Source organism: Scomber scombrus, chromosome 23, assembly GCF_963691925.1.
Source record: "Scomber scombrus chromosome 23, fScoSco1.1, whole genome shotgun sequence".
Taxonomy (NCBI): domain Eukaryota; kingdom Metazoa; phylum Chordata; class Actinopteri; order Scombriformes; family Scombridae; genus Scomber; species Scomber scombrus.
The window spans coordinates 16,882,654-16,902,395 of record NC_084992.1 but is presented as its reverse complement, the minus strand read 5'-3'; the positions used below and the strand labels follow the sequence as shown (position 1 = coordinate 16,902,395).

At 39.3% G+C, this 19,742-nt stretch overlaps 2 protein-coding genes across 3 annotated transcripts; one reads left to right on the top strand and one right to left on the bottom strand.

Moving 5' to 3' along the window:
• Positions 1–1,168: 1,168 nt before the first annotated feature.
• Positions 1,169–6,405, bottom strand: cct7 (chaperonin containing TCP1, subunit 7 (eta)). 2 transcript variants are annotated; one of them, XM_062444677.1, is made up of 12 exons: positions 6,367–6,405; positions 4,885–4,968; positions 4,710–4,779; positions 4,513–4,619; positions 4,172–4,350; positions 3,847–4,018; positions 3,578–3,742; positions 3,294–3,482; positions 2,833–2,930; positions 2,613–2,745; positions 2,044–2,250; positions 1,169–1,941 (listed from the first exon to the last, which is right to left on the bottom strand). In XM_062444677.1, exons 1-12 carry the CDS (start codon positions 6,370–6,372, stop codon positions 1,717–1,719), a joined length of 1,635 nt encoding a protein of 544 aa, XP_062300661.1. In that variant the 5' UTR covers positions 6,373–6,405; the 3' UTR covers positions 1,169–1,716. The 2 variants fall into 2 exon arrangements, with proteins under 2 accessions (XP_062300661.1, XP_062300662.1); XM_062444678.1 differs by lacking the exons at positions 4,513–4,619; positions 4,710–4,779; positions 4,885–4,968; positions 6,367–6,405 and having other exon boundaries at positions 4,225–4,286.
• A 6,091-nt stretch (positions 6,406–12,496) lies between these two features.
• Positions 12,497–18,904, top strand: krcp (kelch repeat-containing protein). Its single transcript, XM_062445042.1, has 13 exons — positions 12,497–12,652; positions 12,961–13,122; positions 13,881–13,962; positions 14,261–14,320; positions 14,829–15,057; positions 15,299–15,397; positions 16,507–16,638; positions 16,740–16,927; positions 17,038–17,234; positions 17,362–17,456; positions 17,575–17,629; positions 17,859–17,956; positions 18,322–18,904. Exons 1-13 carry the CDS (start codon positions 12,591–12,593, stop codon positions 18,558–18,560), a joined length of 1,698 nt encoding a protein of 565 aa, XP_062301026.1. The 5' UTR covers positions 12,497–12,590; the 3' UTR covers positions 18,561–18,904.
• The last annotated feature ends 838 nt before the right edge of the window (positions 18,905–19,742 follow it).

The window sequence follows — 19,742 nt, the reverse complement described above, 5'->3', positions numbered from 1 at the left end:
CCTATACTAGGAGGCAGTATTGCATCATTTTAATGTCTTTTATTAAGGACATGTGTCATGTACATGAATGTGTAAGACAAGTGTCAGTGTTGGTTTTATACTGCACCGGGTGGGTTTAAAAAATCAGGACAGATGATTTTTTTAATGTCCAAATCTGAATAAGAAGTTGAACTGTGTGACAGTTTAACAGATAAAGCTTTTTTCTGGAGCTTTCAGCTACATCCCAAGGTCATTGGTTTAGGTTTTCATCATGTGGCACAAGTATTCAGTTACATTATAACTTATTTCAGTTCATTTGTCTAAATATTCTCCACTCAGAAACAAAGACCCTAACCCAATTTGGACTTTTCGTTTGACAAAAAAACTCAAAGTCAATTTACTCAGCTTTTACCAGTTATCAGCCACATCTTGAGCCATTAGTTTGCTAAATTGTCATGGAGATAGCCATGTGACATAACTCGTTTAAATGCGACTGAAATGTCATACAGATGTGCTGCCTTAATGATAAATGAGCAAACTCCACCTGCTGAGGAAGACTGCAAAATGTTGCTAGAAGCTCCAGAGAAAGCTGGAAAGTTGACATTTGGTCACTTTCCAAGATCAAGAATGAACTTAAATCAAATGTTGATGTGATGTCCAACTGTACACGAAGTTACTAATCAAAGTCTAGGGAACTTCTGTAGATATAAGTCCGGTGGATAAGTGACGGCACCAAGAACCATGTTTTTTAAGATTTCCTTCCATCAAATATCTGGTGTCACATTTATGTTGTGTATGCTGTAATAAACTGTATCCATGTTTATTTTTCATGTATAACATTTAAGAACCACTATACCATGTTCAACATGTTGCCTTGTTTCCTCTGATTTCCAGTTTATCAACATTTCATGAGACATGGAACTAGATTTTTTTTTTTAAACATACTATACAGTATATCAGTAATAATACCAAGCTTTTCCTATTTAAAAAAAAAACTAAACTAAACTTTGCCAGTACATCTGCTATTAATATGTTGATACACTATCAGGAAGCAATTATTGTATGCATGTTTAAATAATACAAACATTAACAGCCAACAGTATGATTTCAGCTGTGAATTTATTGATAAGAATGGTCCAATAAATAGGTTCACACAGCATGACTAATGAATGGTTCAGAACTACTCAACATCCTTTCAGTGCTTTATTCTCTGTGTTACACATCAGTTTGTCACAAACAAAAAACCGGGTCAGAAATTATGAAACAGCCTTCTCAGGTCAGAGAAGAAGAACTGGCTCAAAGTGGAGAGGAGTGCTTCTCTCAAATCAAAGGGGGAACTGCTAGAACATCATTTATCAGTAAAAAAAGACATACAAGAAGTAAAGTTACAGTGCTCATTAACACTAAGAAGCTTCAACAAGTTACCAAACCAAAGTCTCAGTAACCAAAAGACTACAGCTGGAAAAAAGGAAGAAAACAGATGAATGTGAATGAAAAGTACACTGACAATGTCTTCTAACTGCCCGTTCAAATTCCCCCTTTTGTTTGTGTTTCACTCCACCTGCCATTTGCAATGAGTGTGTTCATTACACCATTTTATCTAGAATTCAAATCCAAATGCAGGTTAACAAAGCCGAGCTACATTGGCAAACCTTTTACTGTAACTGAAGACACAATCTTCTTTCTACATTTGGATTTTAATGTTAGGTTAAAATGGGATTTTGTTCTGGCCTCCTCTTAATGAGCATGGGGTCTCCCTCTGCCCCTGCCGGCGCCCCCTGGAGGTCCATCCATAGAGCTGCGAGGGTTCTTGATGGTCTCATCCACTGACAGGATGAGGCAGGCTGCCTCGGATGCTGCCGTCAGAGCGTTGATACGCACGATGGAGGGCTCCCAGACGCATGCGACGAAGTTATCTGCAATGTCTTCGTTGTTGATGTCCACACCGTACCACATGCCGCCCTACAGTGAGACGAGCAAAGTTACAAAGTTGTCTCGATTTCCTGTCAGTTCCACTTACAAAACAGAAGGCTGTGAGCTTGTGTGTGTGTTTTTGTTTCCTACCTGTGCGTGTTTGGCGCGCAGTTTGTTCAGAATGTTTGTGGCGTCAAAGCCGGCGTTGTCACACAGCTGTCTGGGGATGATCTCCAGGGCCTTGGCGTACGCTCCAATCAACAGCTGCTGTTTTCCAGGGATGGTCCTCGAATAATCCCGCAGGTACTTAGACAGCTCCATCTCCACAGCTCCTCCACCTGCTACAACGGCATCATTCTGGAAATGGATTCAATACAGTCAATTTATTGGAGTCAGTGTGCACAGATAAGCCAATAAATAGGTATTTTTCCAGGCAGACATTTTGGCTTGTAATAGTGGGAAAGGCACAGATGTTACTCATAACATTAACGATGGCTCTTGTTTTACATGTAAGACGTAAAATGACGTAAAACAAAACATGCCACAAGTTTCCATAAATGTTGCTTTTAAAAAAGGCAAAAAAAGGACACCTGAATCCTGAACAACTCAACACACAAGTCATCAGCATAAAATGTATGATGACACGGTGCATTTATAACAGCTACGTGTCTCTCACTTCCTGATACACACACACACTCACTCCCCTGTGCGTAACTGACCTTGATGGCTCTGCGCACGATCATGATGGCATCGTGCAGTGATCGCTCCGTCTCCTCTGTGAACTGTTCGGCTCCACCTCTCAGGATGATGGTGCACGTCTTGGCCTTGGGACAGCCCTTAAAGAAGTTATACCTACAAACACAAAAAAGGGCGTGAGCTGTCGCAACTAGTCGTGATGTTTGTTATTCTCTGGAGAGGATTGGAAGGGAAAGCTCTTACCTCTCCCCTCCGACCTGGACCTCCTCGAAGACTGCACACTGTCCCAGGACGTCGTCTGTCATAGAGCTGACTGTGGTCTGGATGGAGCCGCCGCAGGCCTGGAAGTCACATTACACACAATCAGTCTGATTCAATCATTTGTTAAGCTGCTTTTATCATGTGAATTCATCTTTTATGGCAGAAATATGAGTTTGTAACACAAAAGTCGACTTTAATAATTAACGTCCCTGGGTGCAGGATGAGTCAGCAAACATTTGAAACCGTTTAACAGGGAAAGAAAAAACTGATTTTGACGTAAAAATACTCTAATATTGATTTTTTGATAAATGAACAATTAACATATGGAGATATTGGATGGATTAAAACTTTCATTTCGCTGGGACTTTAATTCTTGATGTGTTGAAGCCTGTTAGCTTGAAGTCATAACTGTGTAATAGAAATTCAGTGTGAGCGTGACTTACCATCATGGTCCTCTTCAGGTCCTCCTCCTGGACTCTACCGGCGCAGAACAGGTCTCTGTCAGCAAAGTACTGGGTGGCCACATCACCAATAGGCAGCTTGGACAAAACCACCTTGGCTCCTGACTTATAGATCTTCTCCAGTTTGTCGTACAGGATGTTCCACTCTGCGTCAACAATGGCCTGGTAGTCCTGCAGACAGGTGAATAGAGGATGAGAGATTAATAACACTCATTTTTTTAATAAGATGGTTTCACATCCTGATGCAGCGTTTGGGGACTTCATACCTCCACATTTTTCACTCGGACCTCGGCGTTGTCCTTCTCAGCCTTCAGCTCCAGCTCTATGTTGAGCAGTGCGATCTTTGGATTCTCATAGGATTTAGGCTGCATCTCAAATCCGGCGTAGGAGAAGGTCTTCTTGAACGCAACTCCAGAGATCAAATGGGAATCCTGCACATTACACAGAGAAAGTATGAGATTGAGTTGTTTGGAAAAGAACAGGATGTTTAAACACAATAAATGTAAAGGAGAAGTCGATGTAATGAGATACAGACCTCAAGACCTCCACCCTGGACCTTCTTGATACCAATCATCTTCAGAGACAGCAGCTCTTCCAGAGACATGACGGCATCCACCACCATCTTGGAGAAGAAATCCTTCTGACCAGCAATGAGCTTGGAGTTGAGCGCTGTGGCCGCGCACTTCTCCAACAGCTGCCTCTGCTCTCTGAGAGGACAGAGTGACAAGTACTCTATTTTTAACAGCTCATTTTAACTACAACCGTTTATAATTATTATACATATAATAATTACATAGTGCCAACAGGATTGATCAAACAGCAGATGTCAATTGATTGTCAGAGAGTGAGTGAGCACTTACTGCTTGTCGTCTTTCTTCACAGGGACGGCGATCTCCTTGATCTTGTTGACGGCGAGGTTGGTGGCGTTGCGGAAGGCTCTGATGATGGTCTGAGGGTGGAGACCCTCCTCCACATACGGCTTCAGCTGCTTCAGGAACTCTGCAGCCAGGAGAGTGACAGAGGTGGTGCCATCTCCGACCTAAGTGTGAAGGAAAATAAAAACTATATGAAAACCTGTTTTGAACAGTAGGGATCCTTCTGTGTTGAGTTATGTGAGTGATGTCATGATGGAAACAGATGTCCACCGCCTTCATTCAAACAGAAGTGGCATCAAGACCTGAGAGACATAAAAACTTCTCACCTCAGCATCCTGGGAGCGAGCGATGTCCACCAGGGTCTTGGCTGCAGGGTGGACCACATCCAACAGTTTCAGTATGGTGGCTCCATCGTTGGAGATTGTGGCCTTGCCTAGAAAACAAGCATCCGAAGGTTTTAGATGTGGGTGCTAAAGTCTAACCCATTTCTCCCTCTATCCCTTTTCCATCCCTGTCTTCTCACCTCTGGGGTCCACCATCAGTTTGTCCATCCCTCTGGGCCCGAGGGTGGTCCGGACCGCCTCGGCAATGACCTTGAAAAGAAAGATAGCAGGTACTTTTAGCTATTTTTACTTAATTAAACACATAACAGAGAAAATACATAGACAGCTTTGCAGAAAGGAATCAATTGTTCTGACCTGGCAGGCATTGATGTTACTGATGAGCTGGGGAATGCCCTGAGACGAGTCTGTCCCTTCCTTAAGCAGGATAACCTGTGGGGACTGGGATGACAGACGAAACGAGGGAGAGGAAAACAAAAGGGAAAGGAGGAGAAGAGATCAAGTCAGATGAGCTCAATCCAGTATTTGACAATTGTGGTGATCAAAAAAAAACAGAAAGCTTGCCAGCATAGTTTGCTTCTTTATGAAAGACAAACACAGAATACCAGGGGCTTGACTATGACCCTAACCTTAACTAACAGGCTGAGTGGTTTTCATTTTATACAAACAATAATAGGCACTACATCGTCTTTCACTGTCACTGCCATCATATTAAAACAATATGGTCATATGCTGTTTTACGCTACTAAAATTCTAGTACTCAAATTAATAACTTAATTCATGAGTTACTTGGGAAGAGTATATTAAGATACAAAGTCAATTTTAGTTAGTCAGTTACCAAAATAGTTAGGTGAGGTGTCAAATATAGAAAATAAAACTTTAAATCTAAATCCACCCCACACAAATCTCTATTTTATTAATACACTCAGAATATGTCATAAGAAATTAAGGACATTTACTACATATCATCAGTATATATTAATAATGTTATTTGTTGGGCAAACATCCAAACCCCAGTACAGTCTATAACCTTAAATGGTAAAACACATCCGGGCTGAGGCTGCAGGGTGTGATGCCTTTGTTGATGCCCATCAGAGATGCAGCTTATGTGACTGTCAAATGCAAACATCTATTTAAAATCAGTTCTGCTTATTGTAGTTAATTAAATATTACAACTTATCAAAAGCCTTAACACATAAAGACAGAGACACACACACATCTCTATTTCCTGACCATTCATCAGCAAAACCTTTGCTAGTAATGACAGTGACTCAGTTCCTTCTCTTTATCCGGCCTATGTCTGATAATCTGCAGGTCATCGCTCACATCAGCTATCTTTTATTATGAAACGCAAATTCTACACAAATATAGCTGCTTAATGACAGGTAACCATAGCAATTAACTGTATCCAATGAGTTCCTTAGGGTGTTTCCAATGCAGACACTTTATACAAAGAAGCTACTAGAGGCTACTGCTGCTAACTGGCTAACAACTGCACTGCTAAAAGAGTAAGAGCACAATATATCAAAACTAGTGAAACAGACTTAATACCAGTTTCAGCTATGTCTAACTGAGCGTGCTTTCTTTATAATGAGCAGTATTGCTTAAAAACACTAGTTAGCATCCCCGTTAGCATTGTATACGCCCCATTCACATCACAGTCTGGCTCACTATTAAAACCCTTAAAAGACTAATTTCCAGTAAATAATCACTTCTAAAGCCCACCGACAGACAGTAATATAAACTCAGGGTGGTTTCGGTGCGAATGCGAGCGGATAAACATGCGGATTGAGACGGATGTATGGTTTAAGTGTCGGGCATGAATGCTAACTCGCTCACCATCATCTTTGCCGTTTCTTCGAGAAGCTTTCCACCGGCATCCCGTCCCACAATGCCTTGCGAAGTATACAACTAATCCCGAGGTGCGTTCAAGAGCTTGCTGCAGCGTTGTGCAACTGTTTTTTCAAGTTTTATTCTGTCTGTCAATCTAACAAAACGTTAATACGGCATGAAAATGACAAAAATGATAAAATAATAATAAAATGTGAAATAAAAAGTTGTTTTTCAAATTGTCGTGCAAGATTAGTTTAGATAGATAGATAGATAGATAGATAGATAGATAGATAGATAGATAGATAGATAGATAGATAGATACATACATACATAGATACATAGATATGTTTATGTTTATGTTTATGTTTATGTTTATGTTTATGTTTAATTATCCTTGTTCTGTTTGTTGTTCATGGAGATTGTTGTGGGTACATTGAGAGCCACTAGCTTCCGGAGTGAAATTCATTGTATGCATACTTGGCCAATAAAGCATATTCTGATTATATTATATATTTGTGTATACTTTTAATTAGATTTTAGTTTGATTTTGCCAAACTTTCTTAAATGTTGGTTGACACCTGTTGTCACATTGCCATAAAGAAAGGTTTAATCAGCATACAAACACACAACACACACACACACACACACACACACACACACACACACACACACACACACACACACACACACAGACACACGTTCATTTAACATTATTTTCATGTCACCGCCATCATAATGACCATGAGGTCTGTGTCTTTGCATAACGTGATGGAAACAAAGCAGCAGACACAGCAGTGGGCTCACAAAATTTGCATTTCTTAAAAATACAACAAGTCAGCTGCACTGTGTATTTATATCAGATGAGATCCTACATTTCATCCTGCTGTATAATTGTTTTGGTTATATGAGATTTTTCCTCTAAATGTATTGTTTTCCCTACAGTAACAGCAGATGGCTGGATTCACTTAATACATTTTGACCTCTAAGAAGTGCTTATAACAGATTACACTCCAATCAGAACAAGTTACAACGAGATTTTAATCAGAGTAAAATAAACACCCCTTCAAATATAACCAAACATATGATAAAATGTATTATATTCAACCAAACATGGTAAAATTGTATAGTTAAAATCACTCTCTACTTGATTCCCAGATGTATGCTGCTATACATATATACAGTGGTATGTGTAGTTTTTTCAACTTATTGTGTTTTATATGTGCTCTAAGTTTATAACATTATAGATGTTATTCATTTATACAGCAAAGACACAAACTAAGATGTATATTGACACAGTTGTATTTAATTTTTTTTATTAATTGACTGAATTCTTTATACAACATATACACAGTCAGTCTCTACACTGCAGCCTGTTTATGTAACAGTGTGCATACTGTGTGCACTGTCATGGAAAGGCCTAAAACTAAATACATCAAGTATTTAAAACAATCTGAAAACCGCTTCAAAAAATGTACAACCCTTAGATGCCTCCAGTTTTGTGATACATTTATACCTTTAAAATGTTCATAATAAGATTATTTCTATGAGTAATCAAATTAAACCAATTTAAGATACTATAGTTTGCATTTTCTAATAAGCATAAATATACTGTAGGTGATTACCTCAAGGCAAAAACCTTCTGTTGGGCCCCAGCTGACCCCAGACTACCATCCTCTGTGCATGGTGCAGGTGCCTGTGAGGCAATTTTATTATTCACCCAGTGACCTTTATAGAAGAATATGCACCATGTAAGCACAATCTCAACTTAAATCATAAAGGTCTTAAAACTACAGTAGATTTTGATACATGCAAAACAAATCCAGCTGGATATAAACAACTCTTAACTATTGAAAACTTCCTAAAACAATAAATGGACATTTACAAGTTTAGGATCAATTTTAAATGACATTTGGACATGTCAGCATACATGTGTATCACAGATCTTTATTCTTTTTTCTCCAGACATTAGACTTTCACCCAGTGGTGATGCCTTTGTCGAGTCTGTACTTCAGTGGTGCAACTATGCAGTTAAAATAAAATAAAATAACCAAAACCAAGTTTCATGCAGTCAACGTAGATCAGGATACAAAGCAGCAGCATTGTTCTGTGTATTGTAGATGTTAGAATTTATTAAAACTAAGACCACACTTCCCATAAACCTCATTCATCATGTAATTGTGTTTGTCTTTTTCTGTAATTTGGCATTAATGTTAGAAGAAAGAAATTTACTGTAGCAATAATAGTTAATAATGTTTAGTGATGCAGGTGTTGGTCTGGGGGTTTCTGTGATGTCATACAGGGGAGTTTGCCCAGTTTGTGCAGGTAGAGCAGAGGCTGCAGGAAGCTGCAGCTGCATGCAGCAGCTATAGCTATGGGCATAAACTGACACTTAATAGTATAACTTGAAAGGAACAATTCCATAGCCCAGCAGATGATGAAGGGGACGTAGTTGAATGTGAGGACGACCTGGATTATGGCGATGGTGATGAAGGCTTTCCTTTTTATGGAGTTCTTCTCTCCTATTCCCCTCGTCATGCTTTTCTTCTCTTTCATCACCCTTTCTTCCTTCCCACTGCTCTGCGTACTGTCAGCTTTTCTTTTATCCACCTCCTCTGTATCTCCCTTCTCCTTCTTCTTTTTCTTCTCCTGCACCATTTTTCTGTCTCCCGGTGGAGGTTTTCTTAATGTCTTGAGCACCGACAGGCTGCAGAAGGTGTCTACGGCCAGAACAGGGAGGAACACCGCACACACTGTGCCGCTGGCGTAGCGAGCAACACTAATTGCGGTCATCATGATGTAAATTAACCATGAGACAGCCAAGCATCCCCATCTGTACTGAGGCCCCTTGTACCTGGACATTCACACAATGACAATGTTAACTTGCTGACTTTTAAAGAATAGTGGGTTTTTACACAGATGAGACAAAGTTCTGTCAAGGCACAATAATAGATTGTGAGAAATGATATATTGGACTGGTATGAGCCTCAAAACTTGTCTAGATTTGAATACATAGGGTTTTATGTTCTACATGTGTGAGGATGTCAACCTTGTGTAGGCTTTTACCGTAGGTAGACGAGGGGTCGCACCACTGCCAGGTACCTCTCCACACAAATCAGACAGAGGAGCAACGGCTTCATAACTAGAATCATCAAGGTTACGACAGACATCATGTTCAGCATGTTAGGTTCACGCCAGAGGTAGTGATTGGCAAAGACCAGCGGCAGCATCAGGCAGAAGGACAACTGGCCGATGGAAAGGTGGAGGGGGAAGAAGTCTGCAGGCAGGACACCGGCAACCTTTGACCTTTAACAGGAAACCATTTTTACTATTTGAAATCAGTAAATGCAAAATAAAACAATGTGTTTCTAAATCTTAAATTGGATCATTTAATCGTCACTGCACCTTTTCCTGAGGATGTGAAAGATGAGCCAGAAGTTTAACGGGGTACCAATGGGGAATTCAAGAACATAGCTGATTAAGAGGATTAGGATGCCTGCAGTGGTTGCTTCGGGTTTTCCATGTTGCTTACACTCTGCCCAGAAATACGCCGAGGCTGAGGAGGCTGAGGAGGAAGAGTTGAAAGCGGAGCCGTTCATACTGTAACACAGGAGATAGAGACAGAAGGATTAAAGTAGCGGTGAGAGGAGAAAGAGATGCAGATCCACAGAGAAAATGACTGTTGTCACAAAAGTTACATTTTCTCAAAAAGGAGATAAAGAGATGTGCAGTGATTACATTAAAACTTGACACTTCACATCGGAAAATAATAAATCAGAAAGATAACATAATCTTATCATTATTGCACAGAAAAGTCACCACTCTACCTCAAGAAACTGTACTTTACTATTCTTGTTACCTTTCAGCTTCAACGACAAGTGAATGTCTGCAGGATAATGCCGATCATGAACATGCAGTAAAATAGCTGTAACTAACCTTTCAGTGTTAAGGGTGTGTGATGCTCTGGTGGCAGCTGAGTTTACTTAGGGTTAAAGAATTATTTGATTTGAATACTTAGAATGGCAGACGTGGTAGATTTGCATATAAATCACTTATGCCAGCTGTTAACAGTAAATGCTGTGAGCCTGCCAGGCACGTTTTAGATGTGTTAGATATTTTTAAACTATGTTTTTCTATCAGTACTTTATTGTTATTTTCACACACGCAGCACAAGGGGCATGTGTCTTGCACAAAAAACTCATAGAACTCATAGCAGTACTATAGCCGGTGCTGCAGAGTGGCTGCAATGCATCTTCTCTCACATCACATCTTTGCACTCCACTGCTGGATGGTAGTGTTGTGTATTTTACAAAGGAGGTGTGACGTGTGGACTATGTCTTAGACTGTTTCTTTTGTGCACACAATGCAAACCATTTCCCTCTGAGAAAATTACAAAGTAAATCTTTATACTCAATCTATGTGGTTATACTAGGTATTACAGTAGGTGAAGTCAGCTATATTGGGCCACTTTTTGGTTAATGGCATGGGAAACTAACAAAAGAACAATGTATGACATTTATTTGTGTTATTATGATTAATATGGTTTGTTTTTGATATTTTTGTGTGGAATTTATGTAAGAAAATATAATTGTTTAGGCCCTACAGCTGTTGAAAGATGAGCTACCCGACATTTTTGAGATCGACAGTGTTAAGGTAAAATGGGCCAGCTGATCAGCAAAAATGAGACACTAAAATTGCAAAGTGAAACAGAGTCATTTCTGATAAAACAATCTAATAAGCTTTAATTTCAAAACACATCTATGCACTATAACAGTATAATATTAAAGTTAAATTGCATTAAAACAACTATTTCATGAAAAAATATTCCATGCTCTTGCAAGAGAGTGTGTGATCACTTTTTGGCTTTTCTGGACTGTCTTCCTATAATAACCTCATGGTCCCCTCTTCCTCTCCTTTACCCACTGATTGTATTTACAGATTCTTCCCTCATTAACATCCTTTATTTTCCTTTCTGTTTCTTTCTTAACCTCTTCTCTACTCCCTGTTTTTTGTTTTTGTTTGACATATTGTCCGTAATCATAAATTGAATGTTACTTTCCTTAAACATCTGTTACTTCTTTATTTACATGCCTCTTTCACTTTTCCCCTTTTAAATTGGTGTGGTGTATGTGCACAAATCATGTTGGCACACACAGTGAGTGAGTGTGTGTATATGTGCATGCATGTCAAGAATGCACACACACACACACACACTCATATGCACAGACGAATATAGTTGTGTACACACAAACACACACCTAGAGGGGAAAATGGGAAACAGGCATATCATACATGCATAATATAATAATATATTAATAATATAAATATTTCTTGATAAGAGGAACCATTAAAATATCTGATAAATTCAATTCAGAGGGTGGCACATTTTACCTTAAAAGAATGGCCCATTTTATCTAACACGTTAAGGTAAATTGGGCCAGTAACTAAAAATGCCTTTTCAAAAAAAAAAAGTGTATTTGCAAAAGATCAGCATTGTATCTGATAGAGGCCATCAAGATATTTATTATGATTCACTACTTCTAGATGTTTGTTTCTTTATTATTGAGTTATCAACCTTATTATTGACGTAAGATTTGGTATGCCAGGCACCTAACCATGCAGTTTTCTTCAACAGTCTTGTAATTTTGAGCGGTTTAAAAAAATATCAGTGTACACACATCAAAATATGTACACTATTAAACTACTATAATTACTTTATAAAATATGCATTTGTGATATTTTTTTAAATATGTAATAATTACATAAATATGTTAAGATGTATATAAAAACATATATTTTCATTTGTATATATAAATATAGCTCAAAGAAAAGATTATATAAATTGTGGTAAGGGTTCTTGAACGCAGCTTTTCTTACGTTTCGCAGCGCTGCTGAATGCGGGCCTCTTATTGGCTCTTGGCCTGTGAGTCACTGACAGCGTTGTGCTCGATGTAATTTTCAGGATGTTCCGCACGGGCGGAGATTTTGTTCTGCTGTACATACCCTAATGTTAGACTCCACCCGGGAGAAAACGCTCGTTAACAAAAGACGCGCACATAATCTTTTTCCCAGAGTTTAGAAACTGTGTACATTGCAGTGGCGGGAGATGTCCTGCCGAAGAGAGGGAAGCTGTTGTTGCTTTTATATTTAACATAATTAAATTGTGTCAGGATAAAGTAGAAAAGCAGGAATAGCTTTGACAACAACAGTGTTTGCTGGAGGGAAACGAAAAGATGGATGAATTTGGAGTGTTTGCTTGTTTCGGAGTAAACGGTCCACCTCAACGGCTGCTGAGGTAACATTTAAGTCTTTTATCGGTAACGTAAATATCATATTTCATATTTTATAACTATTACAACTGTTGCTGTTGTTAAAAATAATGCTTTCATGTTAGTAACGTTAATGGTTACCAGCTCATGTCATAAACCTTCATGTCATTGGCGCCTCTTCAAATGAGTTAACCGCGATTACTGAGAAGAAAACGTCGGCTAGCCTCTCTGTCTTTATAAAACATATTTTCTGTTTCTAGCAAAGTTTTACTCTTTAACAAAAGACCAGTATTCATGTAAGCCATTTCTCTATTTTTTTTATCTTTCGTGTCAGTGCTGAAGGGTCGAGCAGGGTGGCTGTGGCTGTTCCTCCATCTGTCCGCCAGGTGGTGCTGTTCAGCAGCGGACCGTGGGGGGAAAGGATCTGTGTCAACGCGGAGCTCAACGACGCTGAGCGGATACCCATCACTATCGGCAAACTGACCCCTTATAACAAGTAAGTTATGGCTACACAGGTTTTACCAACTAATCGTTATTTGCAGAAAATCAAGAAAGACATTATTGTAAGTTTGTACCTTTTCTGTTGAGCTCAGAAACGCTGGTACATTTATTTTGGTCTTTGGCCCTCAGACAAAACAACTGTGGAGTGAATTGTCATGATTTATAGCATGATTTATCTACCCTCTCTTTCCTGATTACTTTGGAAAGATGTATACTTAAGATTCATTGAATAAGGCAGGAATCTCTTTTCGCAGTTATATTTGATTATTGTTCTCACTGTTTTGATCAAATTTTATATTCACAAATCAAAATTCTTCAAGCAAAAAGCCAAACTTTCCAGAGCTTAATGTCTATATGAACAATACATTTCTTAATTATCTGAATGTACAAACAAATAGCTTTTCAAATGTATAACCTATTAGATTTACAAGATGTTTATTTAACTTTTTTATTATTATTATTTTGATTAAAACCTTAAGTCCTCCTGATGTGTTTGATTGTAGTCTCACATTTTATTCACAAGGTGCTGTTAACTTGTTGTTTACTTTTTACAGTAATGCTGTTTATTGTTTGACTTTGGCTCAAAAGACAGGGTTGAAAAATGCTATTTACCCCCCCAGAAGATACCCTGAGACCTTATTTCTGTATCGCTGTACTCTTAAAAGGAGCTGCTGTCATCCACTGTTGACAAATATGAATATTCAGATTTAGTTAGCAGCCTTTCACTGAATATTGCATATTTTGTTCCTCTAGGTGTTTGTCATGGGAGCAGTGGGAAGAGGAGACCTGGACCGACAGCGTCACACTGAATGTCACTCTGGAAGGAGGCAACCTGGTGAATATCAAACAAAGCACACATTTTAGGGAGATAGTATTGGGAAGAGAGAGGCAGTGACTGTATTATTCCAACTAAATTATATTATATCAGTTGTTATTAATATGTATACGGAAATAAAATACAGTACACTTGAGGCAGTTTCCTTTAGTACTTTTTCAAAGCAACATTGAAGTAAAATAACAATATTTATTTTTCATGGTAAACAAATTTGTTGTCTTCATTAGTGAAAAAAAGCAAATAAGCCTGTTCCCACTCAAGGATCCATTCACAGGCTCATGTGTGTTGTTTTTTTCAGGGGAAAACAAATTGGTCAGAACCACAGCTCATCCTGGCTGTTAAGGAATACACTCCGAAGGTAATCTGTTTGAAGGATGTATGTAAATAAGCTGTTTAGACAGTGAAATCTTGTTTCAAGAACTGCATGTGGCATTCAGGTTCTTAAAAATAATTTCTTTTAGAATCAATATTTGGTGATATTCAATTGAATCCAGTTGTTTTTAGAGCTGATTTCCTTCAATTGTTCCATATTTACTTAATTTTGTGGTTTCCATTTCCCACAATGCCATATAGCAACTTAGAGTGGGTAAGGACTTGTAGGGAAAATGCAGTAGTCAGAGTTCCCTTGAGATAAGTAGTGTGATGGCTCTGAGCAGCAATGCATTCTGGTCTATTGAGGCTACTGTCAGCAGTGAAATTGTCTTGTGTTTGCATACAAAATCTCTGTTTTTTCATTGTTGAATATTGAGTGAAAGTGTCTGGGGGACTGACACATAAACCTGACCTGGAAATTCATGTTATATTAGCTGTTTGTCGCATTTCACGAATCAGACTTCTCATATCTCCTGTCCCCTGTATCATCACAGGAAACCGTGGCTCCCCTCGCTCCCCGAGAGATCAACAGCAAGAGGAAGAGAGAGCGAATGGCAGAGGAAGAGCTTGATGAGGGGAAGGAGACAAAGAGGGGGGAGGAAGAGAACGTGTGTCCAAATGGCGGCCCGGAGAAGACCACACCTGTCCGAAAGGTCAGAGGTCAAACCAAAGGAAGCCAGAAGCTTTTCACAAGCGGAGGAGACGCGAACAAAACTAAAGGAGGTGAGACTTCCATGACCTCCCAGATCAGTAGAAATGATGTTTTATGGATGCATTAAGACATTTAGTTGCTGAAATGTGTGCGTGTCTGTGAGATGTGAAGATTTTCAGTGTGAGAGCCAGAGCGGTATCTCTAATGATAATTGATGCTAAAGACCCTCTTGTGGCTCAGTGTGGAGGTGTAAAGCACTTCTTTGTGTACTGTTTTTTCTCTCAAACGTCCTCTACTTTCTCCTCTCTGCAGTTAATGGAGCAGGAGAGGCGCAGGGGATTGTGGGAAGAACGCCTCCTCAGAGTGCAGCCAGGACGAAGAGTAGGCTGGCCAAGACTCCCACACAGACCGGTGAGCCTGTGCATACACATTACATACCATTCTTGTTGTTTTTCTGTTTGCTTTTTTTTTTTTAAGTTGTGGTCATATTTATTCACTTTTTAGTCCATCGGCTCGCACACTGCTGCATATCGCCCACTTGAGTTCACAGAACGATCCTCTCTGCTCGTCTTTCTGCTATAGTGAGGAGCACAGGGCTGTAACATAAACTTGTGACTCAAAATTTATTTTTTTGCTCTTTTCTTTTATTAAACAGCTGATAAATACAACCTGAAAACACAGGTGTATGAACCAGAGACACTACACTCCGAACAATCAGTGTTTTACACATTTTTAAGTATTTTTGATATCAGTCCCTCTTCTGTCTTACAGAAAAAATATGCTTCCATTTTCAGGATATCTGCAGGTCTTGAAAAGGTTTAATTGGATTCAGTTTCCTTTATACTTCATTAACAATAATATAAAATATTTTCAGACAGTAATGTTACTTATAAACATGTTTTTGTAGCTGGTTGCGGGCATTTAACGTTAAACTACAAGAGGGATTGTTTTACAGTGTTTTACATGATTTAATGTGAATCAGCACCATCAGATCTGTAGCAAACACTGTTACTGCTTAGCGTTTTATGACACCTATCTGGGTCTAGGTTGCTTAATTTAGTTAATTATGTCAATTATGTTAATTATGTTAATTGTTAAAATGTTTATGTACAGTTACTGAAAATAATGTCATATAAATGTCATGTGTTGCACTTCTCATCATTGTTAGAGTCACTGTGGAGAGTTAAAAAACAAAAAAGATAGAAGTCAATGAAGCATAACCAGACATGTGATCTTATTATTGAATGCATTCTTCTTCCTTGGCAAAACCTGGCAGAAACACTTAGTAGCAGAGTACTTATGCAGTAGTACATGCCAAGTCCTGAGAGCAGACATTGATGTGTAAAAATATGATGTGATAGGATATCCATAGACGACCATTCAAATAATACACTGAGCTTCCGTGAGGCACAAATGTATTGACATGTGTCTAATATCAAATTTTATTGGATGTTCTTTGACATTCAGACATCCATCTTGAGGTTGTGTGTGAGACGTTTAACCCTCTGTCCTCCCTGCAGCCCCGCTGGTCAGCCCGTCCGGTCGCTGGGGTCAGACACTGTGTCCCATTGACGCCCAGACAGCTATTCTGATTGGAGGACAAGGAGCCAGGATGCAGTTCTGCAAAGACTCCATGTGGAAGCTGTGCACAGGTCAGTCAGAACACCATTTTGGAGTCTGTTTAATATCAGTGAAAACCCATTTTTAAGGTTCTGGTGGGTCCATGTTAGAGTCTGTGTCCTCCGTCCAACAGAGGACATGTCCTGGATGGCAGCGGAGACACTAGCAGAGGGTCCCACACCAGATGCCAGGATCGGCCACACAGCCATCTTCGACCCTGACTCAAAGCGGATCTTTGTGTTTGGAGGCTCCAAGAACAAAAAGTGGTTCAATGATGTTCACATCCTCGACACACAGAGCTGGAAGTGGACCATGGTGGAGGTGTGTGTGTGCGCGTGTGTGGGTGTGTTATTAACTCTCTTTGAGTCCATACATTATGAGGACTTTTTTTCTCTTCCTTCACATCCTCATCCTCCTCTCGTCCCCTCCAGGCTCAGGGTAAGGTTCCTCCTCTGGCCTACCACAGCTGCAGCTTGTTCCGGGGTGAGCTCTTTGTGCTGGGAGGAGTGTTTCCTTGTCCGAACCCGGAGCCTGATGGTTGCAGCGACTCTCTGTATATCTTCGATCCTCACCTCTCCATCTGGTACGAGCCCATCGTCACAGGAGACAAACCCTCCCCCCGCTCAGGGTAAGAAAGTTTCATTTAAATCTCATCACAATACTCCAAAAAGCAGCGCGCTTCAGAAACAGCTGTGAGTGTGGTCTGACTTCTTCTCTTCTTCTTTTCCATGTTAAAAAATAAAAATCTCTGTTAGTCATTCAGCATGTGTGATGCAGGAGAGGAAGATCTATGTGTTTGGTGGATGGGACACTCCTGTGTGCTACAATGACATGTACATGTTGGACCTCGGTAAGCCTCACACACACACACACACACACACACACACACACACACACGGAACATACATCTCAGTACCAATGCTTGATTGATAATTGATATCAAATCATATCAATTTTGTGTTTCTCAGGTTTGATGGAGTTTTCTGCTGTGAAAACAAGTGGGAAAGCTCCCTCTCCTCGAAGGTACACAGCTAAACAGTTAGATCTACAGCTCAGTATCAAACCACGGCTTGTTTTTTGTTTTTTGTTTGGTACCAACCAAAAGTAATAAAGGCTTTAATTAAATTTGTCAGAGATCCTTTACATATAATTTTCCCCCCCATTTTTAGAGCATTTTATTCAGTGAAAGTTCTTGTACGGCTACCATGATTCCTAGTTGTTTGACAAACGTGTGTGTGTTTGTGTGTGTCAGCTGGCACGGCAGCGCAGTGCTCTCGGACACAAAGTTCCTGATCCACGGCGGTTACAACGGAAACAACGCTCTCAGTGACACCTTCATCTTTGACACAGGTGAGAGGCAGCTGACGATCACACTTTTACACATGTGCACATCCCAGGAAGAAAACTTGTAACCTCTTTAGTTGTTCATTCAATTAAGAAAAAGGTTTGATGTTCAGGTAATAATCTTCCTTTTGAAGTGAGGGATCAAATGTTATCTCACTTATAGGGCTGCATCATATGATCATTGTCATTATCATTTAACCAGAAAAATGATTTCTCAATTAAAAAAGCAGAGCAAGACTGACATAAATCATTTATATTGTATATAGTGTATTATCTTATTGCAAATAAACATGTATTAGTGTATTGATATTTCATTATTAATACTGAATAGCTAAAAATATCTTTTTTTTTTGTCTGTTTTTTCACTTCAGACACCAACAGCTGGACGGAGGTGACGCTCCCTCAGCTTTCCATCCCCAGGGCGGGCCACTCCATCATCACCATGGAGACACCCGGCCACCACCACTTCACAGAGGAGGCCGAAGATGCAGATATGGACGCGGGCTCCATTAACAGAACCCTGCTGGTGTTCGGAGGCGGAGACAACGAGCGCAACTTCTACTCCGACCTGACGACTGTGACTGTGGAGGAACTGCTGGGTGCTGTTTGAAGAGACTCAGAGCTAATTCCTCACACCCCCACACCTGCCTCTGTTATTTATATTCCTGTAGTTTGCCCGTTTTGTCTCTTCATTTAAAGCTTTTAATCTTTTAATAATGTTTTAAAGAGGTTTTTTGTTTGCTTTCAGTTTTGTAAAATGTGCATGCGAGGTGTATATTTTGGGCATTTATTGAATACAGATTTCAACCGTTTAGCTGCATTTTCCATGTAGTGAATCACAGGACAAACTTTCATTAAAAGGGTTCCCACTTTAATAAGAACAAAGATCTTTTTTAAACACATAAAACAAGTACATTACTCAATTTTTTTATGTACATAGTTTAAAGCTTCTCAAGTTCATCCTCAGGTAAAATGTATTGATTTATTTTTGATACATATAAATATATTGGGGGGTTTTGTGTGTTTGTTTTTTTCTTTCTCATGAATAATTTGGACTCTTGGTATCATGGGACATTTGAAATACATTGCCTCCACATATCTGACAGTGCATAAGCTTTATTTCATTACATTCACAGTTACAGTATTGTGTGCATTTATCATCATCTCCAAACTATTGCACCGGCTTTGGTACAAAAATCTTCATGTTGCTGTGTTTTCCTGCTGTTTGTACTTAATAAAGTTTTGACTTTCTGTACAGTCTCCTTGAAGAGAAATCTGATTTTGACTGAATTTAGTTTTTTGGCATGTTTTATGCTCACTAACATATCTATAAATGAACTAAGCCATATATGCAGATGTCATAGAAAGCAAACATACCTACTCAGTTAGCAAACTTTCCATTAGCAGAGTAATTAGTCTATGAAGTAAACCTTACTGTATACCAAACAGTGTTAACCCTATATAAATTAAATGAGATTTGACACTTTAAGCAGTAAGGCCCATTAATAACATCCTGGTTTGCTTGGAAACTCGCTAATGCTAGCATGAGCTAATGTCAGACTAGCAAAGTAATCTAGTTATCTTCAAAGGAGCCACAGCTCTTTAAATGGAGACGTTTTAATTAAAGATTAGAGGAGCTATACAGAGCATACTTATATCATTTTTTAAGGCTTTTTACAGCATTTTTAGACTCCATGTTTAAATTTGACTACTTTCCAACCAGCTTAATAAATAGCTCAAGCATTCAGTGTCTCTACTATACAGTTTGATTGATAGATCCTGACAGTGTGAA